The sequence below is a fragment of the Rhinoraja longicauda genome, unplaced genomic scaffold (assembly GCF_053455715.1).
Source record: "Rhinoraja longicauda isolate Sanriku21f unplaced genomic scaffold, sRhiLon1.1 Scf000066, whole genome shotgun sequence".
In the NCBI taxonomy this organism is placed as follows: Eukaryota; Metazoa; Chordata; class Chondrichthyes; order Rajiformes; family Arhynchobatidae; genus Rhinoraja; species Rhinoraja longicauda.
In genome coordinates this window covers 22,228-47,204 of record NW_027601284.1, presented here as the reverse complement: position 1 = coordinate 47,204, position 24,977 = coordinate 22,228, and the positions used below count along the sequence as shown (strand labels likewise).

At 48.5% G+C, this 24,977-nt stretch overlaps 1 protein-coding gene across 1 annotated transcript in view; it reads left to right on the top strand.

Moving 5' to 3' along the window:
- Positions 1-24,735, top strand: part of LOC144612651 (uncharacterized) — a 31,902-nt gene extending 7,167 nt beyond the window's left edge. The window contains exons 2-7 of the mRNA XM_078432136.1: positions 11,957-12,241; positions 19,229-19,321; positions 21,308-21,474; positions 24,288-24,459; positions 24,560-24,625; positions 24,698-24,735. Of these exons, the coding sequence (XP_078288262.1) occupies positions 11,957-12,241; positions 19,229-19,321; positions 21,308-21,474; positions 24,288-24,459; positions 24,560-24,625; positions 24,698-24,735 (821 nt within the window). The remainder of the gene's footprint in view (positions 1-11,956; positions 12,242-19,228; positions 19,322-21,307; positions 21,475-24,287; positions 24,460-24,559; positions 24,626-24,697) is intronic.
- The last annotated feature ends 242 nt before the right edge of the window (positions 24,736-24,977 follow it).

The following is a 24,977-nucleotide window of genomic DNA, read 5'->3' as shown; positions in this document are numbered from 1 at the left end:
ATTTATTATGGGGAACAAGGAAATTGCAGACGAGTTGAACATGTTCTTTCGATCTGTCTTCACTAAGGAAGACACCAACAATCTCCCAGATGTACTAGTGGACAGAAATGCTATGGTGTCGGAGGAACTGAAAGAAATTCACATTAGGCAGGAAATCGTGTTGGGTAGACTGATGGGACTGAAGGCTGATAAATCCCCAGGGCCTGGCGGTGTACATCCCGGGATACTTAAGGAATTGGCTCTAGAAGGAAGTGGACGCATTGGTGAACATGTTCCAATGTTCTATAGATTCAGGATCAGTTCCTGTGGATTGGAGAGTAGCTAACGTTATCCCACTTTTGACGAAAGGAGGGAGAGAGAATCCGGGAAATTATAGACCAGTTAGCCTGACATCAGTGGTGGGGAAGATGCTGGAGTCAATTATAAAGTAAGAAATTGCGGAACATTTGGATGGCGGTAACAGGATCGTTAGGAGTCAGCATGGATTTACAATGGGGAAATCATGCTTCACTGATCTTCTGGAATTTTTTGAAGATGTAACTGGGAAAATGGACAAGGGAGAGCCAGTGGGTGTAGTTTACCTGAAATTTCAGGAAGCCTTTGATAAGGTCCTACATAGAAGATTGGTGGGCAAGATTAGAGCACATGGTATTAGAGGTAGAGTACTGACATGGATAGAAAATTGGTTGACAGGCAGAAAGCAAAGAGTGGGGATAAATGGGTCCCATTCAGAATGCCAGGCAGTGACTAGTGGAGTACCGCAAAGTTTGGTGCTGGGACTGCAGCTATTTACAATATACATCAATAACTTAGATGAAGGGATTAAAAATAACATTAGCAAATTAGCGGATGACGCATAGCTGGGTGGCAGTGTGAACTCTGAGGAGGATACTATCAGGATGCAGGGTGACTTAGACAGGTTTTGTGAGTGGGCAGATTCATGGCAAATGCAGTTTAATGTGGATAAATGTGAGGTGAGGATAACTTTGGTGTAAAGAACAGGAAGGCAGATTAATATCTGAGGAGTGTCAAGTTAGGAAATGGGGAATTACAAAGAGATCCGGGTGTTCTTGTTGTTCAGTCACTTAAAGTTAGCATGCGGGTACAGCAGGCAGTGAAGACAGCTAATCGCATGTTGGCCTTTACGACGCGAGGAGTTGAGTATACGGGCAAAGAGATCCTTCTGCAGTTGTACAGGGCGCTAGTGGGACCGCACCTGGAGTACTCTTTGCAGTTTTGGTCTCCAAATGTGATGAAGGATATTCTTGATGTTGAGGGCGTACAAATAAATCGATTTGTACAAGCATCTGCAGTTATTTTCTTATACTTCTTGATGTTGAGGGCGTGCAGCGTAGGTTCACTAGGTTAATTGTCGAAATGGCGGGACTGTAGTATGTTGAAGGAATGGAGCAGGTTCGTATACGCTGGAATTTAAAAGGATGAGACGGGATCTAATTGAAACATATAATATTATTAACGGATTGCAGAGGCATTAGAGGCAGAAAACATGTACCCAATGTTGGGGGAGTCCAGAAACAAGGGCCACAGTTTAAGAATAAGGAGTAGGCCATTTAGAACAGAGATAAGGAAAACCCTTTTCAGTCAGAGATTTGAAAATCTATGGAATTCTCTGCCTCGGAAGGTAGTGGAGGCCAAATCTCTGGATGCTTTAAAGAGAGTGCTAGATGGATCAGGCAACTGAACCATCCTCTCACCAGTTAGCGAGTGGTTCATCCGCCCAATTGAAGACCCTCTGACTATCGTTAAGCACACTTTGCTGGAATTTATCTTACACTGAATGCCACTCCCATTATCCTGATTTGTGCCTGTGCTGACTTGATTGTAATTTATAGTATTTTCTCTGTCTGGTTAATATTCGACAAAAGCACTTTTCACTGTACACGTGACAACAATAAACTGAACGTATCCCATTTCCCAGCATTCCTAGGTTTGTTGCCTGCTACCCATTTACAATTTGAATGCTTATCCAGGTGCTGCCAAAATAATGCGAGTGTACTGCCTCCAACACCATCTCAGGCAGGATGTTCCATACTGTGGCCATCCGCTGGTGAAAGGTTATTCTCGAGAGATCATCCTGTAAACCTCACAGTGCTGACCAAATCCATGCGTCCCCCCTCTCCCAAGGTTATGGAGTAAAGTATTTTTTGCCATCGACTTTTCTCATTGCTTTTCTGATCTGAACTTATCTGATCGCTGCATGTCCGCCCCTACTTAAATGAACACGAAATCAACAACTCCAGTCTCTGTTAATAATTGAAATATTCATTTCCGAGCAATATCCTGAAGAATCTCCTCCGCGTCCTTCCCACGGTATGGAGATCAGAATCGCAATCCTCCTTCAACTTAATACTTAATCAATTCCCTGTAAATTTGTAACTTTAAACGTGCCTCCCTGCACTTTCACTCTGTGCTGCAGCTAATGACAAGAATGCTAAGTGTTGTCTTTGTGTGTGCTGCTGACTTTAGGGATCTAAGGATTTGTATGCGTGTTTCTCAGTAGTCTCTTGGCTCTTGTCATTCATGGTAAATATCCTGGTTTTATATGTCCCTCCAACATGCGTAAATTTGCCCTTATCAGGATTAAATTTGAAATCTCATTTCTCCGCAAAACATGTTGAGTAATCATCCATAAATACTGGTTCAAATCCAGTTCCGGCGGTAGAGTCAAGTGATCACAATTTTGGTAGATAACTGAAAGGCCAAAATCGGTAAAACTTGGAACAAAATTATCAGATTATCTCAAAGTAACAAGCATCCATATTTTATATTGGATATCTGTAGATAACATAGAAACATAGAAACATAGAAAATAGGTGCAGGAGGAGGCCATTCGGCCCTTCGAGCCTGCACCGCCATTCAATATGATCATGGCTGATCATTCAGCTCAGTAGCCTGTACCTGCCTTCTCTCCACACCCCCTGATCCCTTTAGCAAAATGGGCCACATAGCATCTGATTCAAGGCCAGCTTCTTCCATGATCTTATCGAATTCGAGAACCAACCTCTCATAAGCTAGGGATGTATTCCCGTTCTCCCAATTTACATTTTACTTGTTTACGTCTACCCCATCAATGACATTGCCCTTTCTCTAATGAACTGATGCGCTACAATGCTGCGAACTACATTCCGCACTCTGTATCTCCATCTTTGCTCCATCTGCTCTTCAGTTTTAACTAATTGTATCTATGTGTGGTCTATCTGATCTGTTTGGATTGAATGCAAATCCAAGCCTTTCACAGTACTTCGGTACGTGTGACGTTTATGCACGTACCGTTAAAATGAATGCACGACTGAGGAGTTGGTGCAAAGATCGAAGATTCAGGTATTTGCATAATTTGGATTTTTCAGGGATAGTGGTGACCTGAACTGAAAGGAGACTAACATTGCGTGGGCAGTTTTGAAAGTGCTGCAAAGGAGGGTTTAAACTGGCGGACATATCCCAAAGTAGTATTCAGATAGTTCGAACTGAGATGTCGGTTGATGACCACTTTGTGACCAATGACTACAATTCAATTAGCTTTGAAACCTCTGTAAAAGAACAGTTCTGGCCTTAAAAGTACAATTCTAAATTGGATGGAGGAAGTCCACCTTTGACAGTTTGAAATAGGAACAGTCATTGGAGTAGGTCGTCTGTGGGCAAAGGGTCGTGTGAAAGGGAAAGTTTTTAAATTGTGATAGCGAGATTTAAAGATATGCAGGTTCTTAGTGAGGAACCCAGCTTGATATGAGAATTCGAGGCTCTTCTTAAGTAAAGGGTTAACTGGAGAGTGAAAGGATACCCTCAGTGGCCATCTATGTGTAGAGCTGCAGGAGATGGACAAGGTCTTCAATTATAATTTCTCCTCCGTATTTAGCATAGAGAAAAACTGGGTCTTGAGTGCAGTTGCATTACAGTCGAGGTGGTGCTGGATGTTCTTAACCATATGAAGATACGTAAATCTCTGGGGTCTGCGATTAGAGGTCTCTAAGGCCGTTATTGAAAGTTCGAGAGTAAATTGCAGGAGCCCTGCCTGAGATATGTGAATCATCGTTAACCGTCGGTGAAGTGCTGAACATTTGAGGGTAGATAATGCTGTGCTTCTGTTTGAGAAATGTTGCAAAGAAAAACCTGATAGCTTGTAAAGAGACGTCCTTTGCACACAGAGTCTTTTACTGGATATTGTTTATTAATTTCACTACACACATGTTGTGCCCTAGCTGTCCGTGGTCATCACTGGAACTAGAGAGCGAGCTGGAGGTGGGGAAGCTACAATTATACAAGAGACAATGGGGAGTGGTTAGTAGTGGTGAGGTCACTATGTTAAAGGAACATGCACTGATCTACATCCTTCCTCTTGGAAACAAAAGTGACCACGGCTCATGCGCTAGGCTCAAACTACAAGCAGGGAGCAGATAGAATGCAGCACAACACAGACTACTCGTACACACCGTACCGGACAGGCGGCCTGACCACTCTCCCAGAGCGGGTGCGCAACGCACCATCCCCTCCGGTCGAAGGAACAGCCTGGACGGGTGCGGGTACAGAGGCTGGGGAACCAGGGGAAGGAGGAGGACTGGGAAGCGATACACGCGCAGGCGAGGGAGGGGAAGGGGGCTGGGGCGACTGCGGATGTACCTGAGCAGGAGGCACATCAGGCACCGGGGAGTGGACGGGAGGTGAATACGGGACCGCGGGAGGCGGTGCAGGCTCGTTTACCAGCATCAGGTGCTGGCGGGTACGACGATACACGGTGCCCTCGTAGTTGACCAGGTACGACCGTGGAGAGTCAGCATTGCCGACGACCACGGCCAGCCGGTGGTGACCGGAGGTGGACTCCATCCGGACAACCTGGCCAGCGAACAGAGGTGGAAGGGGACGGGACGATTTGTCAAAGGAGCGCTTCTGAATGAGCTGCTTTTCAGTGAAGCGCTCCCTGACAGCGGCAGGGCTCCGAGCCGTGGGTTGCAGGGATTGCTGGGAGACGGGGATAGGGGGTCTAGTGGTGCGGGACATGAGGCGCTGGGCAGGGGAACCGAGCGCGGGGTCCCGGGAGATGTTGCGGAGGTTGAGGAGGGCAAGGTACAAGTCCGAACTGTCAAGCCGGCAACGTTCCATCAGTTCCTTAGCGCTGCGGACAGCGCGCTCTGCAAGTCCATTGCTTTGCGGGTACTCGGGGCTGCTGGTGATGTGGCGAAAGTTCCACCGGGTGGCGAAAGCAGCAAACTCCGCGCTGGTAAACTGGCTGCCGTTGTCGGACTGGAGGGATGCCGGGGAACCAAAGGTAGAGAAGTGGCGGCGAAGCTTCCCGATGACGGCAGCAGACGTGAGGGACGGCAGCAGGTCCACCTCGAACCAGCTGGAGTAGGAGTCCACCAGGACCAGGTAGTGTTTGCCACGCCACTCGAAAATATCAGCGGCAACAGCCATCCACGGCAACTCGGGAGCCGGCTGCTGCAGGAGAGGCTGGCGCTGCTGATGAGGTAATAGGCTGTTGCAGGCAGCGCAGGCGGAGACCCTGTCCCGGATGTCCTTGACCATGCCATGCCAGTAAAACTGTGCTTGGGCCTGGGATAACGTGGCCTCCACCCCTGGGTGTCCGTTGTGGGCAGTGTGGAAGTAGTGATCTCGCAGCGCAGCCGGCACCACAACCTTGTGACCCTTCACCACCACGCCCGCGTGCAGCACCAGTTCATCCCGAACCAGGAAGTAGGGCACGGCACCAGCCGGCAGGGAAGACCGTCGTTCAGGCCAGCCACGGCGGATGACGCCCTCAAGCTGTTGAAGGTTCGGATCAGCGGCAGTGTGTGTGACCAGTGACTGCATCTGCCAAGATGGAACGATGTTGACGTTCAACACCATCAGATCAGCCGATTCGTACGGATGGCGGGAAGTGGAAGGTAGTGGGGCACGGGACAAAGTGTCTGCCACGAACATCTCCTTGCCTTTGCGGTACACGATTTTGAATGTGAAACGCTGCAGCTGCAGCATCATTCGCTGCAAGCGGGACGAGGCTGCGTGGATGGGCTTGTTTAAAATAGAGACCAGCGGCTGGTGGTCAGTTTCGATGGTGAAAGTTTTTCCAAGAACGTAGTCTCTGAATTTGGAGCACGCGAACACCACGGCAAGGAGCTCCTTTTCTATCTGGGCGTAGCGCTGTTCAGCAGGGGTCATTGTGCGAGAGGCATAGGAGACGGGCAGCTGTCGGTCGTCGTAGAGCTGCAGGCAGGCAGCACCAAGGCCGAACCGAGATGCATCGCAGGTGAGGACGATTGGCCTGTTCAGGTCGAAGAACTGCAAAGTGGGGGTCCGTGCGAGTCTGGACCTCAGGGCCACGAAGGCCGATTGGTGGTGCGGGAGCCAGACCCAGGCATTGTCCTTCTTGGTCAGCTCCCTCAGGGGGGCACTCAGTTCGCTGAGGTCGGGTATGAACTTACCCAAGTAGTTGACCATGCCCAGGAAGCGCTGCAGGCCGGGCACGTCAGTGGGAGCGGGCATTTTGGTGATCGCCGCCGTCTTCTCGGGGTCTGGCTTCAGGCCCCCCGCCGTGAAAACGTGGCCGACGTAGGTGACTTCCTCAACGCGGAACCGACACTTCCTTCGATTAAGCTTGAGGTTGATCTCACGAGCCTTGTCCAGGACTTGGCGGAGGTGTCGGTCATGCTCAGCGACGTCCCTCCCGTACACCAGGATGTCATCCACAATGATGGCGCCCGGCAACCCAGCAAACAGCTGCTCCATCGTACGCTGAAAAACCTCGCTTGCCGAGTTGATCCCAAAAGGCATGCGGAGGAAACGGAACCTGCCGAACGGTGTGCTGAAGGTGGTCAGGAAGGAGGAACGTGCATCCAGCGGGATCTGCCAAAAGGAGCTCTTGGCATCCAGGACCGAGAAAACTGTGGCTGGACCGACCTGTGCCGCGACGTCCTCCACCGTCCGCATGGGGTAGTGCGGGCGTTTAATAGCCAGGTTCAGGTCCTTGGGGTTGATGCAGATCCTGATCTCGCTCGCGTCCTTCTTGGCAGCGACCACCATGGTGGAGACCCACTGGGTGGGGGCACTCACCTCCTTGAGGATGCCCATGTCCACCATGCCACGTAGTGTGGACTCCACGCGGCCCTTCATGGCAAAAGACACACGGTGGGCCGGTCTGACCACTGGGTCGACCCCCGGGTCCACAACGATCTTGTAGGCACAGGGCAGCTTCCCCAGGACGTCATCAAATCGGTCAGGGTACTCGATCAGGGGGTCCATGGGGGCCTGCACCAGGTGGATGTCGCGGTGGAATGAGACCAAACCAAAGTCCTGGCATGCACGGGCGCCCAGCAGGGTGACGTTGTCGGATGCAAGCAGGAGGAACGTGAGGGGCCGAGAGGTCTCCAGAACAGTACAGATAACCGTTGCCTTTCCCACGGCAATCAGAACGCCTCCCCCATAGGCATGGAGGCGGGAGTTGTCAGGAGTAACCCTCTCCCCCGAGCTTATCTGCTCGAAGAGGCCCACAGACATAACATTTGCAAAAGCCCCAGTATCGACCTTGGCAGGGAAGGAGTGTCCATTGACTGTAACATGCACGGATGGATCCGTTATCAATGCAGGTGCACCCAAAAGCGAAAACAGCATAGAGTCTCCATGGGAGGAAGTCGTATCTGAGCCATGGAGTTCCTCATGTTGGTACCGGGAACCGGTTGCGCTATCATCGGTCGCAAGGTTGTTTAGACTCCTTCTAGGAGCAGGGACAGGTCTCCCACGAGAACGACAAGCTGCAGAAAAATGGTTCTGCCTCCCGCAGGAATTACAAGTTTTGCCCTGCGCTGGGCAAACGTTATACCTGTGTGACGAGAAGTTGCAGTTTGGGCATCTGCGAGGGGTGACCATAGTGGGCGCGGAGGGGGTGACCCTGGTCTGCGGGTCATTCAATCGCCGGCGGCCGGTGAAATTTATGTCCTGGGGCGCCGGCCGAGATACTGAGCCAACAGCAGAGGCCATGCGTGCGGCATGTATGGCGTCCGTTAGCGACAGGTCAGGCTTCATCAGGAGCTCATCCCGCAGCTTAGAGTTTAGGAGACCGTTGACCAGGACGTCCCTGATCATCTCGTCGGGTGTAATCGTTTGAAGGCGGCACCGCCGAGCCATATGTCTTAAGGATGCAATGAAGGCATCCACGTGCTCCCCTGGAGTCTGACGCCGCGAGAAAAAGTTGAAACGTTCGATAATGTTATTGGTGGGTATATCGCACAGGGCAGTGAACTTAGCCATGAGACATACCGGGTCGTTGCGGTCCTCCGGAGGGACGAATTCGAACGACGCATAGCGTTCCATTGCCTCCGGACCAGCCAGGTTGAGGAGCAGGTGAGCTTTTATCGCAGCAGTTGCATCAGGATGGGCAATCGCTATATAGTGCTCGTAGTCCCGCTGGAAGACAGTCCAGCGGTGCACTATGTCCTCATCAAAAACAAGCGTGTCCGGACGACGACACGAGGGAGCCATGGCAAAGTGGAAGGATGGGACACAACTGGGACGAACAAATGCTAAAAATAAAAACCCGATAAACAGGAGACGCAAGTCTACCGCTCTGACACCATGTAAAGAGACGTCCTTTGCACACAGAGTCTTTTACTGGATATTGTTTATTAATTTCACTACACACATGTTGTGCCCTAGCTGTCCGTGGTCATCACTGGAACTAGAGAGCGAGCTGGAGGTGGGGAAGCTACAATTATACAAGAGACAATGGGGAGTGGTTAGAAGTGGTGAGGTCACTATGTTAAAGGAACATGCACTGATCTACAAGCTTAAGACAGGGAACCACGAGAAGAATAAACTATAGATTAATAAGCCTATTGTTTGTGGTGAGACAGTTATGGGAGAGGATATAAAGTGGTAAGATGTATGTGTATTTGAAAATACAGATATTGGGGATAGTCACCATTGTTTTGGCTTTGGAGGTTTCACGAATTTGAATGGCTCTTTTGAAGATGTACCTGAGAAGGTTAATGAGGGCAGAGCCAGAGACATAGTCTATACAGATTTCAGCATATAAGATTCCCTGTGGTAGGTTAGATCGTATGGTGCCCTCGGGGAGATGCCTAACTGGATACAGAATTGGCTTGATGGTTGGAAACAGAATGATGGTGGAAGATTGCTTTTCGGACTGGAATTCTATGAATGGTGTGCTACTTGGGATCCCTGATGGGCCCAGTACTGTCTCGTCTGAAGAAATTAATTCAATGGGGATGTCAAGGTATGATTAGCATTTTTGGACATGTAAGTTTGTGAAGTCGAACCAGAATATGACATTCACTTTGAAAGGGAGCCCCCTGGAGAGAATCCAGGAGTACAAACAAGTCCCCAAAAGATGGCATCACGGGTAAATAGTGGAGAAGGTGGCCTTTAGCACGCTGGGCTGAATGATTCGGGAAATTCAATATAGAAGCTGGAACATATGTTACAGTTGGACAAGACATGGGCCGCACTTGTACTCTGTTCAGTTTAGTCACCCTATTTCAGAAAAGATAGCATTAAGATGGAAGGATGAGCAAATAAGATTTACGAGGATGTACCTAGTACCCGAGGACATGAGCTATAGAAAGAGGTTGGGCAGGCTAGAACTTTATTCTTTGGTGTGCAGGAGCCATTATTATTTGTTCATCTTGAGTGTGGTGCTCTTGGGTCTGTTCAAAAAAACACGTTGTCCTCCAAGCTCAGTTATAAATTTCAGGAGGGAATGTTGGCCCATTCCAGATTGCAGGACGACAGGAGAGGAGGGACTAGGCGGGGTGGGGGGAAGGTGATGAGGTAGCCCAGAAGAAATGTGGGACCGGGCAGAGGTCCACCAGAAACAGGGGGACCAAGGGTAGATCGCCGGTAACAAAAGGGGAACCATCGGGGACGGCGAGAACAAAGGGGGGCGGGGGGGATGGGGTGGGGTGGCGTCTGTGGCCACGTGCAGCGGCCGACCTGGTTCGCCGCTGCGAGCAGCAGTTAGATCTGTTTGATTAACGCGGTGACTCTTGTGTACAGCCGAGGCAAGTTCTACTGTATGATATTACCGGGGTATGTGCAAAACAATGCATTTCGCTGTACCCAGGAACATGTGAAATTAAGTATGATGACATATTGAGATTGAAGGCTGATTTAATAGAGATGTATGAAATAATGGGGGGAAATAGAAAGGGTGTACGCACAGGTATGTTTCCTCAGAGTTGAAGAATCCAAACGGCCGGCGCTTCAGATGAGAGGACAACCATTTAATAGGTGCCTGAGGGTTAACATCTTCTCACAGATTGGTGGGCATATGGAACAAGCTGTCCGAGGTAGTAAATTGAAGCGGGCCGAATATTAACATGTCAGAGAGTTATAGAGTGACACAGAGTGGAAGCATGCCCCTCTGCCCAACTTGCCTACGCCTGCTAACATGTCCCAGCTGCACCAATCCCACCTGCCCGTGTTTGGCCATATCCCTCCAAACCTGTCCTATCCATGTACCTGTCTAAGTCTTTCTTGAAAGTTGGGATAGTCCCTGCTTCAATATAGAAGCTGGAACATATGTTACAGTTGTACAAGACATGGGGCGCACTTGTATTCTGTTCAGTATAGTCACCATATTTCAGAAAAGATAGCATTAAGATGGAAGGTTGTGCAAATAATATATACGAGGATGTACCTAGTACCCCAGGACATGAGCTATAGAAAGAGGTTGGGCAGGCTAGAACTTTATTCTTTGGTGTGCAGGAACCATTATTATTTGTTCATCTCGAGTGTGGTGCTCTTGGGTCTGTCCAAAACTTGTTGTCCTCCCAGCTCAGTTGAAAAGTTCAGGAGTGAATGTTTGCCCATTCCAGATTGCAGGACGACAGGAGAGGAGGGACTCGGCGGGGTAGGGGGAAGGTGATGAGGTAGCCCAGAACAAATGTGGGACCGGGCAGAGGTCCACCAGAAACAGGGGACCAAGGGTAGATCGCCGGTAACAAAAGGGGAACCATCGGGGACGGCGAGAACAAAGGGGGGCGGGGGGATGGGGTGGGGTGGCGTCTGTGGCCACGTGCAGCGGCCGGCCTGGTTCACCGCTGCGAGCAGCAGTTAGATCTGTTTGATTAACGCGGTGACTCTTGTGTACAGCCGAGGCGAGTTCTACTGTATGATATTACCGGGTTATGTGCAAAACAATGCATTTCGCTGTACCCAGGGACATGTGAAATTAAGTATGATGACATATTGAGATTGAAGGCTGATTTAATAGAGATGTATGAAATAATGGGGGGAAATAGAAAGGGTGTACGCACAGGTATTTTTCCTCAGAGTTGAAGAATCCAAAGGGAGGGCGCCTTTGATGGGAGGGGAACCATTTAATAGGAACCTGAGGGTTAACATCTTCTCACAGATTGGTGGGCATATGGAACAAGCTGTCCGTGGTAGTAAATTGAAGCGGGCAGAATAATAACATGTCAGAGAGTTATAGAGTGATACAGAGTGGAAACAGGCCCTTCTGCCCAACTTGCCCACACCGGCCAACATGTCGCAGCTGCACCAGTCGCACCTGCCCGCGTTTGGCCCATATCCCTCCAAACCTTCTCCTATCCATGAACCTGTCCAAGTATTTGTTAAAAGTTGGGATAGTTCCTGCTCCAACTACCTCCTCTGGAAGCTTGTTCTAGACACCCGACACCCTCTGTGTGAAAAAGGCACCCCTCAGATTCCCATTAAATCTTTTCCTCAAAAGACATTTGGACAGAGTGGTTTTGAGAGATTATGGTCAAACCTTGGACTGATGGGACTAGCATAGATGGGGCATTTTGGTTAGGTTGGGCCAAAGGGCCTGTTTTCTTGCTCTGTTTCTAAGACGATCATTCACTTCCACTTGCCCTAGAAAGCCAGCTCAAATTGCTACCAGCTATTCCGAACCTGTGGGTCTCGATTTCAAAATGCTCTGCAACCTACACTTAATGTTTTTTTTCAGATGGGAAATTAACTCAAGCTGGCAAGTTCCTCAAAAGGATTTGGCCAGGCACCTCTTCAAAGAAAGATGGTCAGAACACAGGAATAACGACAGAAAAGCAAAGTCGGATGGAGAGCAGAACCTCAATGGAATGTGAACCCGCCGAAGAGGAAAGGGAGCAATGTCAGCCCAGAGGGAGAGGAATAGGAGACATGGTTCACAGCCCTGGAACTGACCCAAGTGGCGAAATCCATCATGACCGAGAAATATCAAGCAAGGAATCATCGAGTCTCATCCAAGGAGCAGGTGAGTGACATGGGTGGGGAGGGAATGCTGCAGAATGGTGAAGACTGCAGGGAGAGAAAAGAGAAAAAGAAAACTAAGGAGTTAGGGCGAGGGGAAACAGGAGAGAGGAATGGTGGTGGAGCAGTGTTATACTGACTTGGTTAATGACGCTACCGTTTTCTGCGCGGATCAGTTCTGGAACCTCTGCAACTTCTGATCATGTCTATGATTTGGACAAAAACGTAGGTGGTCGAGTTAGTAAGTTCAAAAACATTCAAACTATTTGCAGAATTGTGGATCATGAGGAAAGCTGTCAAAAGCTCCACTAGAATACACATCAGTTGCAAATATGATCTGAATGAAGGCAGACAAAGATTGGATTGTTTTCTCTGAGTGATGAAGGCTCAGTGGAGGCCTAATAGGAGTACAGGATAAAAGGGGCATAGATATTGTCAGTCTTGTTCTCAGGGTGGGGATGACTCTTACTGGAGAGAGGAATGTTTAAAGGGGGCATGCTGGACAAGTTTTTTACGCAGCATTTGGTCTGTTCCTGAGGAGGTGGTGGAAACGCTGTTTAGACTGACGCATGACTGACACAGTCAGGGAACAGAAGGATCCAGTCCATGAGCAAGTAGATGGGATTAGTTCAAATTGTCATGATATTGTTAGTGCAGATATGGGGGATCTAAGGGCCAGTTCCCGTGCTGCACTATTCTATGTTCTATGTATCATCTTCAGGTTTGGCTTCATTAATCCAAATCATAAAGTCATGGACTCGTGCAGCAACGAAACAGGTACTTCGGCCCATGTTGCCCCATCTGTACTGGTCCCACCTGCCTGTATTTGGTCCGTACCCTTCTAAACCTGTGCAAATATATTTTGAATGTTGTGGTAGCACCTGCCTCAACTACCCCCTCCGGTAGCTTGTCCCATATGTCCCCATGATCTGTGAAAACATTCTCCACAGATTCCTATGAAATCTTTATCCACTAACCTTAAATCTATTTTCTCTGGTTCTTCATTCCCCTGCTCTGCGTCTAAGACACTATTCACTCCCCTCACGAACTTATCCACCTCAATAAGATCATCCCTCGTCCTCCTGCGCTCCAAAGAATAAAGTTTTCGCATGCTCAACCTGTCCATGTCATTCAGGCCCTCGAGTACTGGCAACATGCTCTTAAAGCTTCTTCGCACCATTTCCAGTTTGGTAACATCTTTCCTATAACAGGGTGTCCAGAACTGAACGCATAAACTTAGAAAACATATAAAACATAGAAAATCGGTGCAGGAGGAGGCTATTCGGCCCTACGAGACAGCACTGCCATTCATTGTGATCATGGCTGATTGCCCCCAATCAATAGCCTGCCTTCTCCCCATATCCCTCGATTTCACTAGCCCCCTAGAGTTCTATCTAACTCTCTCTTAAATCCATCCAGTAATTTGACTTCCACTGCCTTCAGTGGCAGACAATTCTACAAATTCACAACACTGGGTGAAAAAGTTCCTTCTCACCTCAGTTTTAAATGGAATCCCCTTTATTCCAAGAATGTGGCCCTTGGTTCTGGACTCGCCCAACATTGGGAATATTTTTCCTGCATCTCGCTTGTCCAGTCCTTTTATAATTTTATATGTTTCTATAAGATCCCCTCTCATCCTTCTAAGCTCCAGTGAATACAAGCCTGGTCTTTTCAATCTTTCCTCATATGTCAGTCCCGCCATCCCAGGGATCAATCTCGTGAACCTACGCTGCACTGCCTACGTTACTGTAAATGTGACCTCGCCCAAGTCTTGTACACCTGTTACATAACGTCCCATCTTCTATACTCAATATTCTGATTGATGAACCCTGTCCTTCACTGAAGTCCTGTCCTGCTTTGACTTCCCAAAATGCAACACCATGTACTTATCTGTATTAAACTCCATTCAACATTCCTCAGCCCAACGGATGAAGGCCCCATTGCAACACTTGATAACTATCGTACTAATCATGTCTTGTGTACTCATCCAAATCTTTGAGATAAACCACAAACAGCAATGAGGCCAGCAATGATCCCTGGGGAACACTACCAGTCATAGGCCTGCAGTCTGAAAAACAAACTTTCATCGTCACCCTCCGCTTCCTATTACGGTCAATTCTTTATCCAGTCACCTTGCTCTCCCTGGATCATTTGCGATGAAACCTTCCAAAGCAGTCTATCATGTAGAACGTTACCAAATGCTCTGAAGTCCATATGTAAAGTCTACAGCTTTTCCCTTATCAATGTTTTAAGTTACTTCTGAAAATTCAATCAGATTTGTGAGACATGATCTCCAATGTACAAAGCTATGCTAACTCTCTGCAATCAGTCCTTATCAATCGCAATATGGATATATCGTTCCCCTCAATATTCTCCAGTAATTTGCCTACCACAGACGTTAGGTTCACTGGTCTATACTTCCCATGGTTTACCTTGCAGCCCCTCTTAAATGCAGACATGGCACAGCTACCCCCCCCCCCCAGCACCTTATCTGTATCTAATGATCATTCGTATAGCTGAGCCAAGGCACCTACAATTTCTAGTCTACATTCCCACACTGACCACGGACATAACTGATCAGACCCTGGAGATGTATCCACCTTCATACACCTTGAGGTATTCAGCACCTCCTCCACAGTAATATAGACTGTTCTCGACACTTCCATTAATTGTCCCACGTTCCCTGCTTTACCCATCTTTCTCCACATTAAAAACAGAGGTAAAATATTCAATAAGAACGTTGTACACCTCCTGTGGCTCCACACTGAGATGACCGCTTTGGTTTCTAAAGGGCCCTATTTCCCTTAATATAAATTAGAACTATGAATCTCCCTTAATATTATCTGCCAGGGCTACCTCTTGATCCCTGTATACCCGCCTGATTTCCTCCTTTGGTATGCTCCTCAATTCCCAAAACTCTTCTGGGAATAGACTTAATCCCACGTTCCTAGATCGATCCCAAGCTGCCTGCGTTTCCGTGACCAGAGCCTCAAATTCTCTCATCATGCAAGCTTCGATGCTCCCACTTGCCTTGCCATTCTCTTTAATATGAGCATGCATGCCTTGAATTCTAGTCATAACATTTTTCAAAGCATCCCAATTCCCGAATATTCCTTTGACAGCAAATATTTGGAATTTATAAATATATTTAGAAAGTCAAAATCCCCCAAAATGACAACCTTATTAGCCGTATAGCTACCTGTAATCTCTTGGCATTTGCGCTCCTCCGATTACCGCTGACTATTTCCCCCCGCCCGGCCCCCTCCCTCAGCAATTCACATACCCATCAAGGTGATCAGCACCTTTTTAGTTAATCGCTCCACCAATACAGGCTTACTTGAACGAACCATGAGCCATATCAATTTATTCACAAAATGCTGGAGTAACTCAGCAGGTCAGGCAGCATCTCGGGAGAAAAGGAATGGGTGATGTTTCGGGTCGAGACCCTTCTTCAGACTGATGTCAGGGGGGCGGGACAAAGGAAGGATATAGGAGATCTGGGAAGGAGGAGGGGAAGGGAGGGACAGAGGAACTATCTAAAGTTGGAGAATTCGATGTTCATACCATTGGGCTGCAAACTGCCCAGGCGAAATATGAGGTGCTGTTCCTCCAATTTCTGGTGGGCCTCACTATGGCACTGGAGGAGGCCCATGACAGAAAGGTTAGACTGGGAATGGGAGGGGGAGTTGAAGTGCTCGGCCACCGGGAGATCAGTTTGGTTAATGCGGACCGAGCGCAGGTGTTCAGCGAAGCGATCGTCGAGCCTGCGCTTGGTTTCGCCGACATGAGCCATATCATCTCGGTCTACTGCCGCAAAATTCTTCCTAATCAATAAAGTCCTCTTTCGCCCTCGGCTCACTCGCTACATCCTGGAACATTAAGCTGCCAGTCCTGTCCCACTTAGCCAGATTTCTGTAATGGGTACAACATCCCAGTGGCACATACGTATCCACACCCTCAGCTATCCGCCTTACCCCTCAGACCTCTCACATTAAAATAATTGCAATTCAATCAAACAGCCCTACCTCGCTTGGTGTCACGTCTATATTGTCCACCCCCACCCCCAAAACGTATGGGAATCCCACCACGATGGGTCTTCCAGGCTTCCTCCTGCCTAATATTACTGCTCTTCCCTGACGGGTCATCGCCTAACAATCAACATAGCATCCCAGTCACACACACCTATTCACACCCTCAGCTCATCAGCCTGACATTAATAATTGCAATACAATCATATAGCTCTTCCTGGCTCGCTGTCATGCCTATTTTGTCAACTGAACTTTCTCTGAAAGTTAGCCTCCTGTTTCTCATCTGCCTCAGACATGCATTGGATCTCACCCTTCAACCAATCTAGCGTCGATCCACCCACATAGCTTCAGCAAACTGCCGGTCAGGATGTGTAAGAAGGAACTGCAGCTGCTGGTTTGAACCGAAGAAAGACAAAAATATGAGCAATTGGAGGAACAACACCTCATCTTTCGCTTGGGCAGTTTATACCCCAGCGGTATGAACATTGTCTTCTTCCACTTCAGGTGGTCCCTGCTTCCCCTCTCTATCCCCTCCCCTTCCCAGTTCACCTACTAGGCTTCCTGTCTCCGACTACATCCTATCTTTGTCCCACTCCCTCCCCTGACAACAATCTGAAGAGAGTCTCGACCCGAAACGTCACCCATTCCTTCTCTCCTGAGTTGCTGCCTGACCCGCTGACTTACTCCAGTATTTTGTGTTTACCTTCGATTTAAACCAGCATCTGCAGTTTTTGTTTCCCGAACAACGGATACAGTAGATAAGTTTGGATGAGGTGCAAATTAACTTTTGCCTAACCTGAAAGGACTGTCGAAGTCCATGGACAGAGTCGAGGGAGGAGGTATCGCGACAGGTGTTGCATCTTGTACGGTTGCAGCGGAAGGTACCTGGGAGGGGGTGAGAAGGAATAAGTTAACCAGGGAGTTGCGGCGGGAACAGCCTCTGCGGAAGGCGGCAAGGCGTGGAGATGGGAAAATGTGGCTAGTGGTGGGGATACTATTGGAGGTGGCGGAAATGTTGGAGGATTATGTGCTGTATGTGACGGCTGATGGGGTGGAAGGTAAGGACGAGGAGGACTCTGTCTCTGTTGCGAATAGGATGAGGGGGCAAGGGCGGAGCTGCGGGGTACCGAGGAGATACGATTCAGGGCCTCATCTATGATGGGAGAGGGGCACCCCCGTTCCCTAAAGATGAGGACACCTCAGATGTTCTAGTATGGAACACCTCATCTTGGGCGCAGATGCGGCGTAGACGGAGGATTTGGGAGAAGGGGATGGACTCAAAGCAGGAAGCAAGGGGGGGAAGACGTATAGTCGAGATAGTTGTGGCAGTCAGTGGGTTTGTAAGAGACGTCAGTCAGTGGTCTATTTCTTGTGATGGAGACTGGGAGCTGCCACTCAGGATATTGGCGTTCCCTTCAGGTTCAGCTGCAACTCATCCCTCTTGTACGGGTCACGTCTGCCCCATAAGAAATCCCAGTTGTACAAAAGTATGAATCCCTGCATCAGCTCCATTGCCACACATTCACCTGTCCTTGTTTTCTCTGTTCCTACACTCACTAGCACGGAGCACAAGCAGTACGTCGGAGATCACTGCCCTGTATTTTTACATCTTTCTGAACATGCTATGTCATTTGTACCAACATGCACAGTGACTTCTGGCTCCTCACTCTCCCTTTTGAGAATATCAAGTAGCCGCTCCGAATCATCCTGGACCCTGGCACCAGAAAGCAATGCACAATACAGGAGTCTCGATTGCTTCCACGGAATCTCCTGTCCACCTCTCTCCCCTCTCCCCAACAGATGTATATCTACCACTATGGCTTTGCCAGGCACGGAGCCTCATCCTGCCTGATACTACTGCTCTTCCCTGACGGGTCACCCCTAACAGTCTCCAAAACTGTTACGTGTTTTGAAGGGGAATGGTCCCCTTCACCCTTTGCTAACTAGAGGTCCTGGGGGTCACCCACCTCCATTCATCCTGGTGTTTGGGCATGACCACCTAACTGTTAGTTTTCTCCAAAAGTTCTTTCGGATGATCCCGGGGTCATCCATCTGCATCTCCAGTTCCCAAATACAGCCTGCAAGGAGCTGCACCTGGACACATTTCCCACGGGTTTAGCCACCAGCGACACGAGCAGTTGCTCTGACATCCCACGTGCTGCAGGAGGAACGTTGCATCATTCCACCTGTCTCTTGGTGGCACTGAAATAAGAACCAACAAGCTCACCAATATCACGCAACTGGCTAAACAGCAGGTTCAACAGACTGTACCTTTATCTGCAGCCCCCTCTCCTCAGACTCCTTGCCGAAGACTCATGAGATGAAGACTCACAGTTGCTCTCTACACAGCACTTTACCTCTACACAGCCTCTCTACCAACACAGCCATTCCCAACAGCCCGCTTCGCTGGATCTTGCTTTTTTATTAGTTGCTCAATCAGCCAATTTCGATGCTCCAAACAATTTGCGCGCCATATTTTCAAGTGCTCTGCTAAACTGCGAAGTCCTTTTATCCGCGTCATTAATGTAGGTTACAAAATAGGGAGACCCAGCACTGGCCTTTGCAGCATCGGTCTAGTTATTGACCCATTTATCCAAGTGAATGGGTTGCCACACAAGTCAGGCAAGTGGTCAGTGTTATCCTGGATGGTGTAGGAGCCGCAACGTCTCTTGACGTGTCCCTTGTGGTTCATGGGGAAAAGTTTGAATGTGAAGAAGCAAGTCTCTCAGTGCAAGATTTCAATACTGTTATACCACCAGGCCACAGGATGGAAATGACTGATTCAGTTTAGTTTCTGGATCAATATTGACATTCCACGCACCCTCCCACAAAACCTACCCGCTCCCACCCCCAACACCGTAAGATTGATAGTGGTGGATAGTAGTTCACGGTTCACTTAGCAATCTTTTCATTCTTGTCTTAATCATTGCCTGATCCCACTGTTCTTATTCGGTTTACTTCAGAGCAGCAGAATATGGTAATACCTATCCACACCGTGGCTGAAGTTGGAAACCGGACTGCGGCTCCAGTAACCTCAACAACAAGGACGGACACAGGTGTGCTGCAGACTTCTTCAAGATGTAAATGTTGTCTTGAAATCTGGTGTTCATCAAATGCATGGTCCACAGGTCAGAAGGATAAGGAAATAAAGAAGGGACTGAGAAAGAGAGGATGTTACCCTGCAGGCGGTAGTTGAAAGGACCGAGGGAGTGATCGCAGAGGTGATGAATCATCCTCACTGAAGATTCAGATGTGCATTAAAGCAGTGACTGGGGAGAGGCTTTCTGAGAAAGTGAAGAGTAGAAGATGGCGCATAAAACGTGGCGACTCTTGTGTTTGAACTCTGTGCAGTACGCACTGTTAGAGTTATTATGGTCATGTTGTGCCTCAGAGTCATAGAGGCATGTGGTATGGAACAAGGCTCTTAGTCCCACCTTCGACATGTCAAACAACATGGCTCAACTACACTAGTCCCACAAGCCTGCGTAAGGCCCATGTCCCTCTAAACCTATCCTGTTCATGTACCGATTTTGTCATAAAATCCCCTACTCCACCTGAAACCTATGTCATTTGTTTCTTGATTCTCCTCCTCTGGGTAGAAGACGGTGTGCATTTATCTATTCTATATAACAGATAGTGTATCGATTCTTCTCCTGATCCTCGTGTACAGGAGGATGGTCACTGAACTTGGGTACACATGACAAAGTATCCATTGAAGCCAGGGAGCATGAGGCCACAGAGAGTGGAGTGAAGCTGGGTGGTTCATGCATGTGGAAGATAATCCTAGGAAGATTAGCTGGCATCAACTACAGTGTTGCCTCAGGCGATAAGTGCATCTGCACCTCTTCATCAGTGCATTCGTTTAATGTGCGTTTTTTTGGCTGTGATCTGTTCTCTGTCTGAACACCGGCTATGGAGATGATCACACTCCCCCAGTGCCCACCTTTCCCGTGTCCAACGCTGCCCCACCCCCCTGGGGCCCATGTTCCCTGCTCACACCATCACATCCTCCTCGGTTCAGACGCTATCCAACTCTCTCCTGCTCACACGTTGCCTCGGTCTCTCCGATTCTTCAGACTGATGGCAGAGTTAGCCATAAGCTGGCAGAGAGGTGCGGCAACACAAAGCCTGGCAAGTGAGATGGATGTTATTGAGGAGGGTTTTTTTTTTATAGGTAGGTGGTTGAACAAAGGCTAGAGATGAAACATCAAGATGTTAGGCAGAAGGACTGAGTGTTGGAGATTGTGAAAATAAAGAAAGGAATATCGGAGGAAGGAAATGGGGAGGGGAGAAATCCGTGCGAGACCGTGGAGAGAGTGGGCGGAAATAAGGCGGGTGTGCGGTTTAGATTGTTACTTAATCTTGGGGAATTCAGTGTTCATACCATTGGATTTAAGGCGACCCAAGCGGAATGGGAAGTGCTGTTTCTTCAGTGAGCATGTGTCCAAGGACAGAGAGGTTGGTATGGCAATGGGACGAGAGTTTCAATGTTTGGCAATTGGCGAGACAAAGCATAGACTCGGCGACTGTTTTGCCGAACACTTCCGCTTTATCCGCCAAAACCTAGTGGATTTTCCGGTTGCTAACCATTTTTGCTCCTCGCGCAAATTGCTCCCACCCCCTCCCTTTCCACTTACATGAATTCATCTCACTGCACAATTTGCAACTCTTCACTCCATTTGTTTCACACCTGTCTTTTCATCTCTGGCCTTTCCCCAATTATCAGACTATCAAAAACTCCCCTCACCTGTATCCACCTTACTTACAGTCTTTCACCTGTTCTTCCTCTTGTCCACATTTCTCCCCACTCACCGCCACCACAATCAGCGTGAAAAAAGATCTAGACTTTAAACGTCACCTACCATATTCTCCAGAGATGATGGTTGACCCACTGAGTTCCTCCAGCAAATTGTCTTATTCCGATATTCTTCTTGGATCATTCTCATTAGGAGCCTGGAACACTCAGGGTAGGGGTTGCTGTTGTAGCGGGAGCCAAGGGTACTGATTCAGATGATGTTTTGTTTATCTCTTTGAATACACAGATCTGACGCCTACATTGTCTGAGCTCCTGACACAGTGGAACGGGTACCAATTGTTCCAACTAACAAAATTCTATCGGGAGAGACTAAAACAGGCGATTGAAGAAGGGGTTGAAAGTCTCAGCTCCATGATGAGACCGGAGGGACATTTCACTAAACAAGAACACGTGGTAAGTGGAAGGATCACGGTGACTTCTGTTTCCCGTCACAGAACTGACGGCATTGGGGAAGAGTGACCAATGCCAGTCTCACTCACCTCGCACTCCCTGGGCTGAACAATGTAATGGACAATGCAATAATCTCTGATCGGTTTGTGTCCTGTGGATCTGTTATTAGGAATAAAACCTGTGACATGGGAACTTCTGAGAATTGTTGATTCTGATCCAGCTGTCCTTCCCACACATGCATCTTAGCACAACGGTCAGGGAGCAGTAAACTTGTAAACGAGAATCAAAAACGATAACACGTTTTATGTGGCATCAGTTTCATTGGTCGCATTTAGTTCAGTTCATTAAACCACAGAGGGCATTAGGCAAAAGCACAAGAACTGCAGATCCTGGTTTACAAAAAAAGGACATACTGTGTGTGCTGCATTAAATAACTCTGTGTTTGGAGATGCTGCCTGACCTGCTGAATTACTCTAAGACATTAAACTGTTCGCTTGTCATTCAATCTACAATCTCAACAAACAATATTCAGCAGGTCAGTTATGCGCGCATCTGTGCGAAGAGGAGCCGAGTTAATATGAAGTAAAAGGAGGGGATGAGCTGCAGGAAATGTGCAAGAGAGGGATGTCTTTGATCGGGTGTAACTGGGGTAGGTATAGAAATAAAAAAGTTATCTGGTCAATGAGTGAATGCGGGCTCAGAGTGTAGGAAACTAACTGTAGATGCTGCACAAATCGAAGGTATCACAAAAGGCTGGAGTAAATCAGCAGGTCAGGCAGCATCTAGGAGAGAGGGAATGGGTGACGTCAGGTCTAGACCCTTTTTCAGATGGATGTCAGGGGGCGGGACAAAGAAAGTATATAGGTGGAGACAGGAAGAAAGTGGAAGAACTGGGATGGGGAGGGGGGAGGGGTAAAAGAGAGAGACAGAGAAACTATCTAAAGTTGGAGAAGTCAATGTTCATATCGTTGGGCTGCAAGCTGCCCAAGCGAAATATGAGGTGCTGTTCGTCCAATTTCCGCTGGGCCTCACTATGGCACTGGAGGAGGCCCATGACAGAAAGATCAGACTGGGAGTGGGAGAGGGAGTTGAAGTGCTCAGCCACCGGGAGATCAGGTTGGTTAAGGCGGACTGAGCGAAGGTGTTGATCGAAACGATCGCCGAGCCTGCGTTTGGTCTCGCCGATGTAGGGAAATTGACATCTAGAGCAGCGGATAAAATCAATGAAGTTGGTGGAGGTGCAGTTGAACCTCTGTCTCACCTGGAAAGACTGTTTAGGTCCTTGGACGGAGTTGAGGGTGGAGGTAAATGGACAGGTGTTGCATCTCCTGCGGTTGCAGGGGAAAGTGCCCGGGGAGGGGGTGGTTTGGGTACGAAGGGACAAGTGGACCAGGGAGTTACGGTGGGAACTGTCTCTGCGGAACTCAGAAAGGAGAGGAGTTGGGAAGATGTGGCCGGTAGTGGGGTCCAGTTGTAGGGGAAGGAAATGTTGCAGGATGATTTGTTGGATTTGCTGGCTGATGAGGTGGAAGGTGAGAACGAGTGGGATTCTGTCCTTGTTACGAATGGGGGGAGGGGAGCAAGAGCGGAGCTGTGGGATATAGAGGATGTCCCATTGACAGCCTCATCTATAATGGTAGAGGGGAAGCCCCGTTGCCTCAAGAATGAGGACATCTCTGATGCCCTAGTGTGGAACACCCCATCCCGGGCGCAGATGCGGCGTAGACGGAGGAAATAGCAGTAGGGGATAGACTTTTTGCAGGAGTCAGGTTGGGAAGAGGTGTAGTCCAGATAGCTGTGCGAGTTAGTGGGTTTGTAGTGGAGATGGTGAGGTCCTGAAACGGGAGGGAGATGTCGGAGATAGTCCAAGTATAGTTAAGAGCAGGATGGAAATTGGTGGTGAAATGTATGAAGTTAGTGAGTTCTGAATGGGTACAAGAGGTGGCACCAATGCAGTCGTCGATGTAGCGGAGGTAGAGTTCGGGGATAGGGCCGGTGTACGGCTGGAACAGGGATTGTTCGACGTACCCGACAAAGAGGCAGGTGTAGCTGGGCCCATGCGAGTTCCCATAGCCACGCCTCTGATTTGGAGGAAGTGGGAGGCGCCAAAGGAGAAGTTGTTAAGGGTATGAATCAGCTCTGCCAGGCCGAGGAGAGTGTTACTAGATGGGGATTGGCTGGTTCTACGGTCGAGGAAGAAACGGAGGGCTTCAAGACTATCCTTGTGGGGGATGGAAGTGTAGAGTGACTGGACATCCATGGTAAAGATGAGGGAGTGGGTGCCTGCAAACCGGAAGTTATCGAGGAGATGGAGAGCACGTGAGGTGTCTTGGACGTAGGTGGGGAGGGATTTGACCAGTGGGGATAGGATGGAGTCGAGGTAGGTGGAAAGAAGTTTGGTGCGGGCTCAGATTGGGTAAGAATGTAGATGAAATAACATAGTAGCTTCAAAATGCCGAGCAGGAAGCAATGCAGGCTGGACTGGACACATCCATTTCTAGTGGGATAGTGAGCCCAAAATGAATTGGATAAATTTCCCATCCATATCAACACAGCCATCGTTGACCTAAATGGCCTGTTCCCGTGCTGTACTCTGCTGTGTTCTCGGACACTGCCAGGTGTGAAGCGCGTTTCACACTGTCAGGACTCTGTGAGTGCACAGTTGGTTAGCCCAGTGTCATGGGTGTATGAACAAGCAAACCAATGCCTGCCTCTATGCTCAATAATACCAGAATATCCCATTACTGAATCGCTAATACCCCCCCATTAGCACTGTCTCATTCACTTCTCAATATATTCATTGTTGTTCTTCACAGAATATCACTGAGCTCGCGGTCAAGGGAAACCGCAGTGACTGTTCGACCCTCTTCCTCAGTCTGGTGATGGAGAAAGGCAACCGGCCCCGGCGGGTGATGTGGGAATCCTTTGTGAAAATGCAGAATGAATTACCAAAGCTGGACAAAATACTGAAAGAAATCCAGAAGCTCGGTACGGCAAATCAACACACTGAACTGAATATCACTTTGGAACACTGGTGTTAACAATGTTATTCAAGTCTGGTTTAATGAATGCTCTTTGATTTGAACAGGTCCTGATCCACAAGAGTACATGAACATCACCAGTGGTTTATCTGATTTACCCTCTCATATGGAAGGTGAGTGTTGAAATGTACAGTTCACACCAATGACTTGTTAAAATTGATGTAATACTGAAACTGTTTGTTCAGAGCTTTGCAGAATCGGAAATCAGAATATCAAACCTTAAGCAATTGTTCGACTGAAAGTAAGCATGAAGGTACAGCAGGCAGTGAAGAAAGCTAATGGCATGTTGGCCTTCATGACAAGAGGAGTTGAGTATAGGAGCAAAGAGGTCCTTCTGCAGTTGTACAGGGCAGGTCCTTCTGCTGTAATAGTGAGACCACACCAAATTTATGTCTCCAAATTTGAGGAAGGACATTCTTGCAGCAAGTGCAGCGTAGGTTTACTAGGTTAATTCCAGCAATCGCG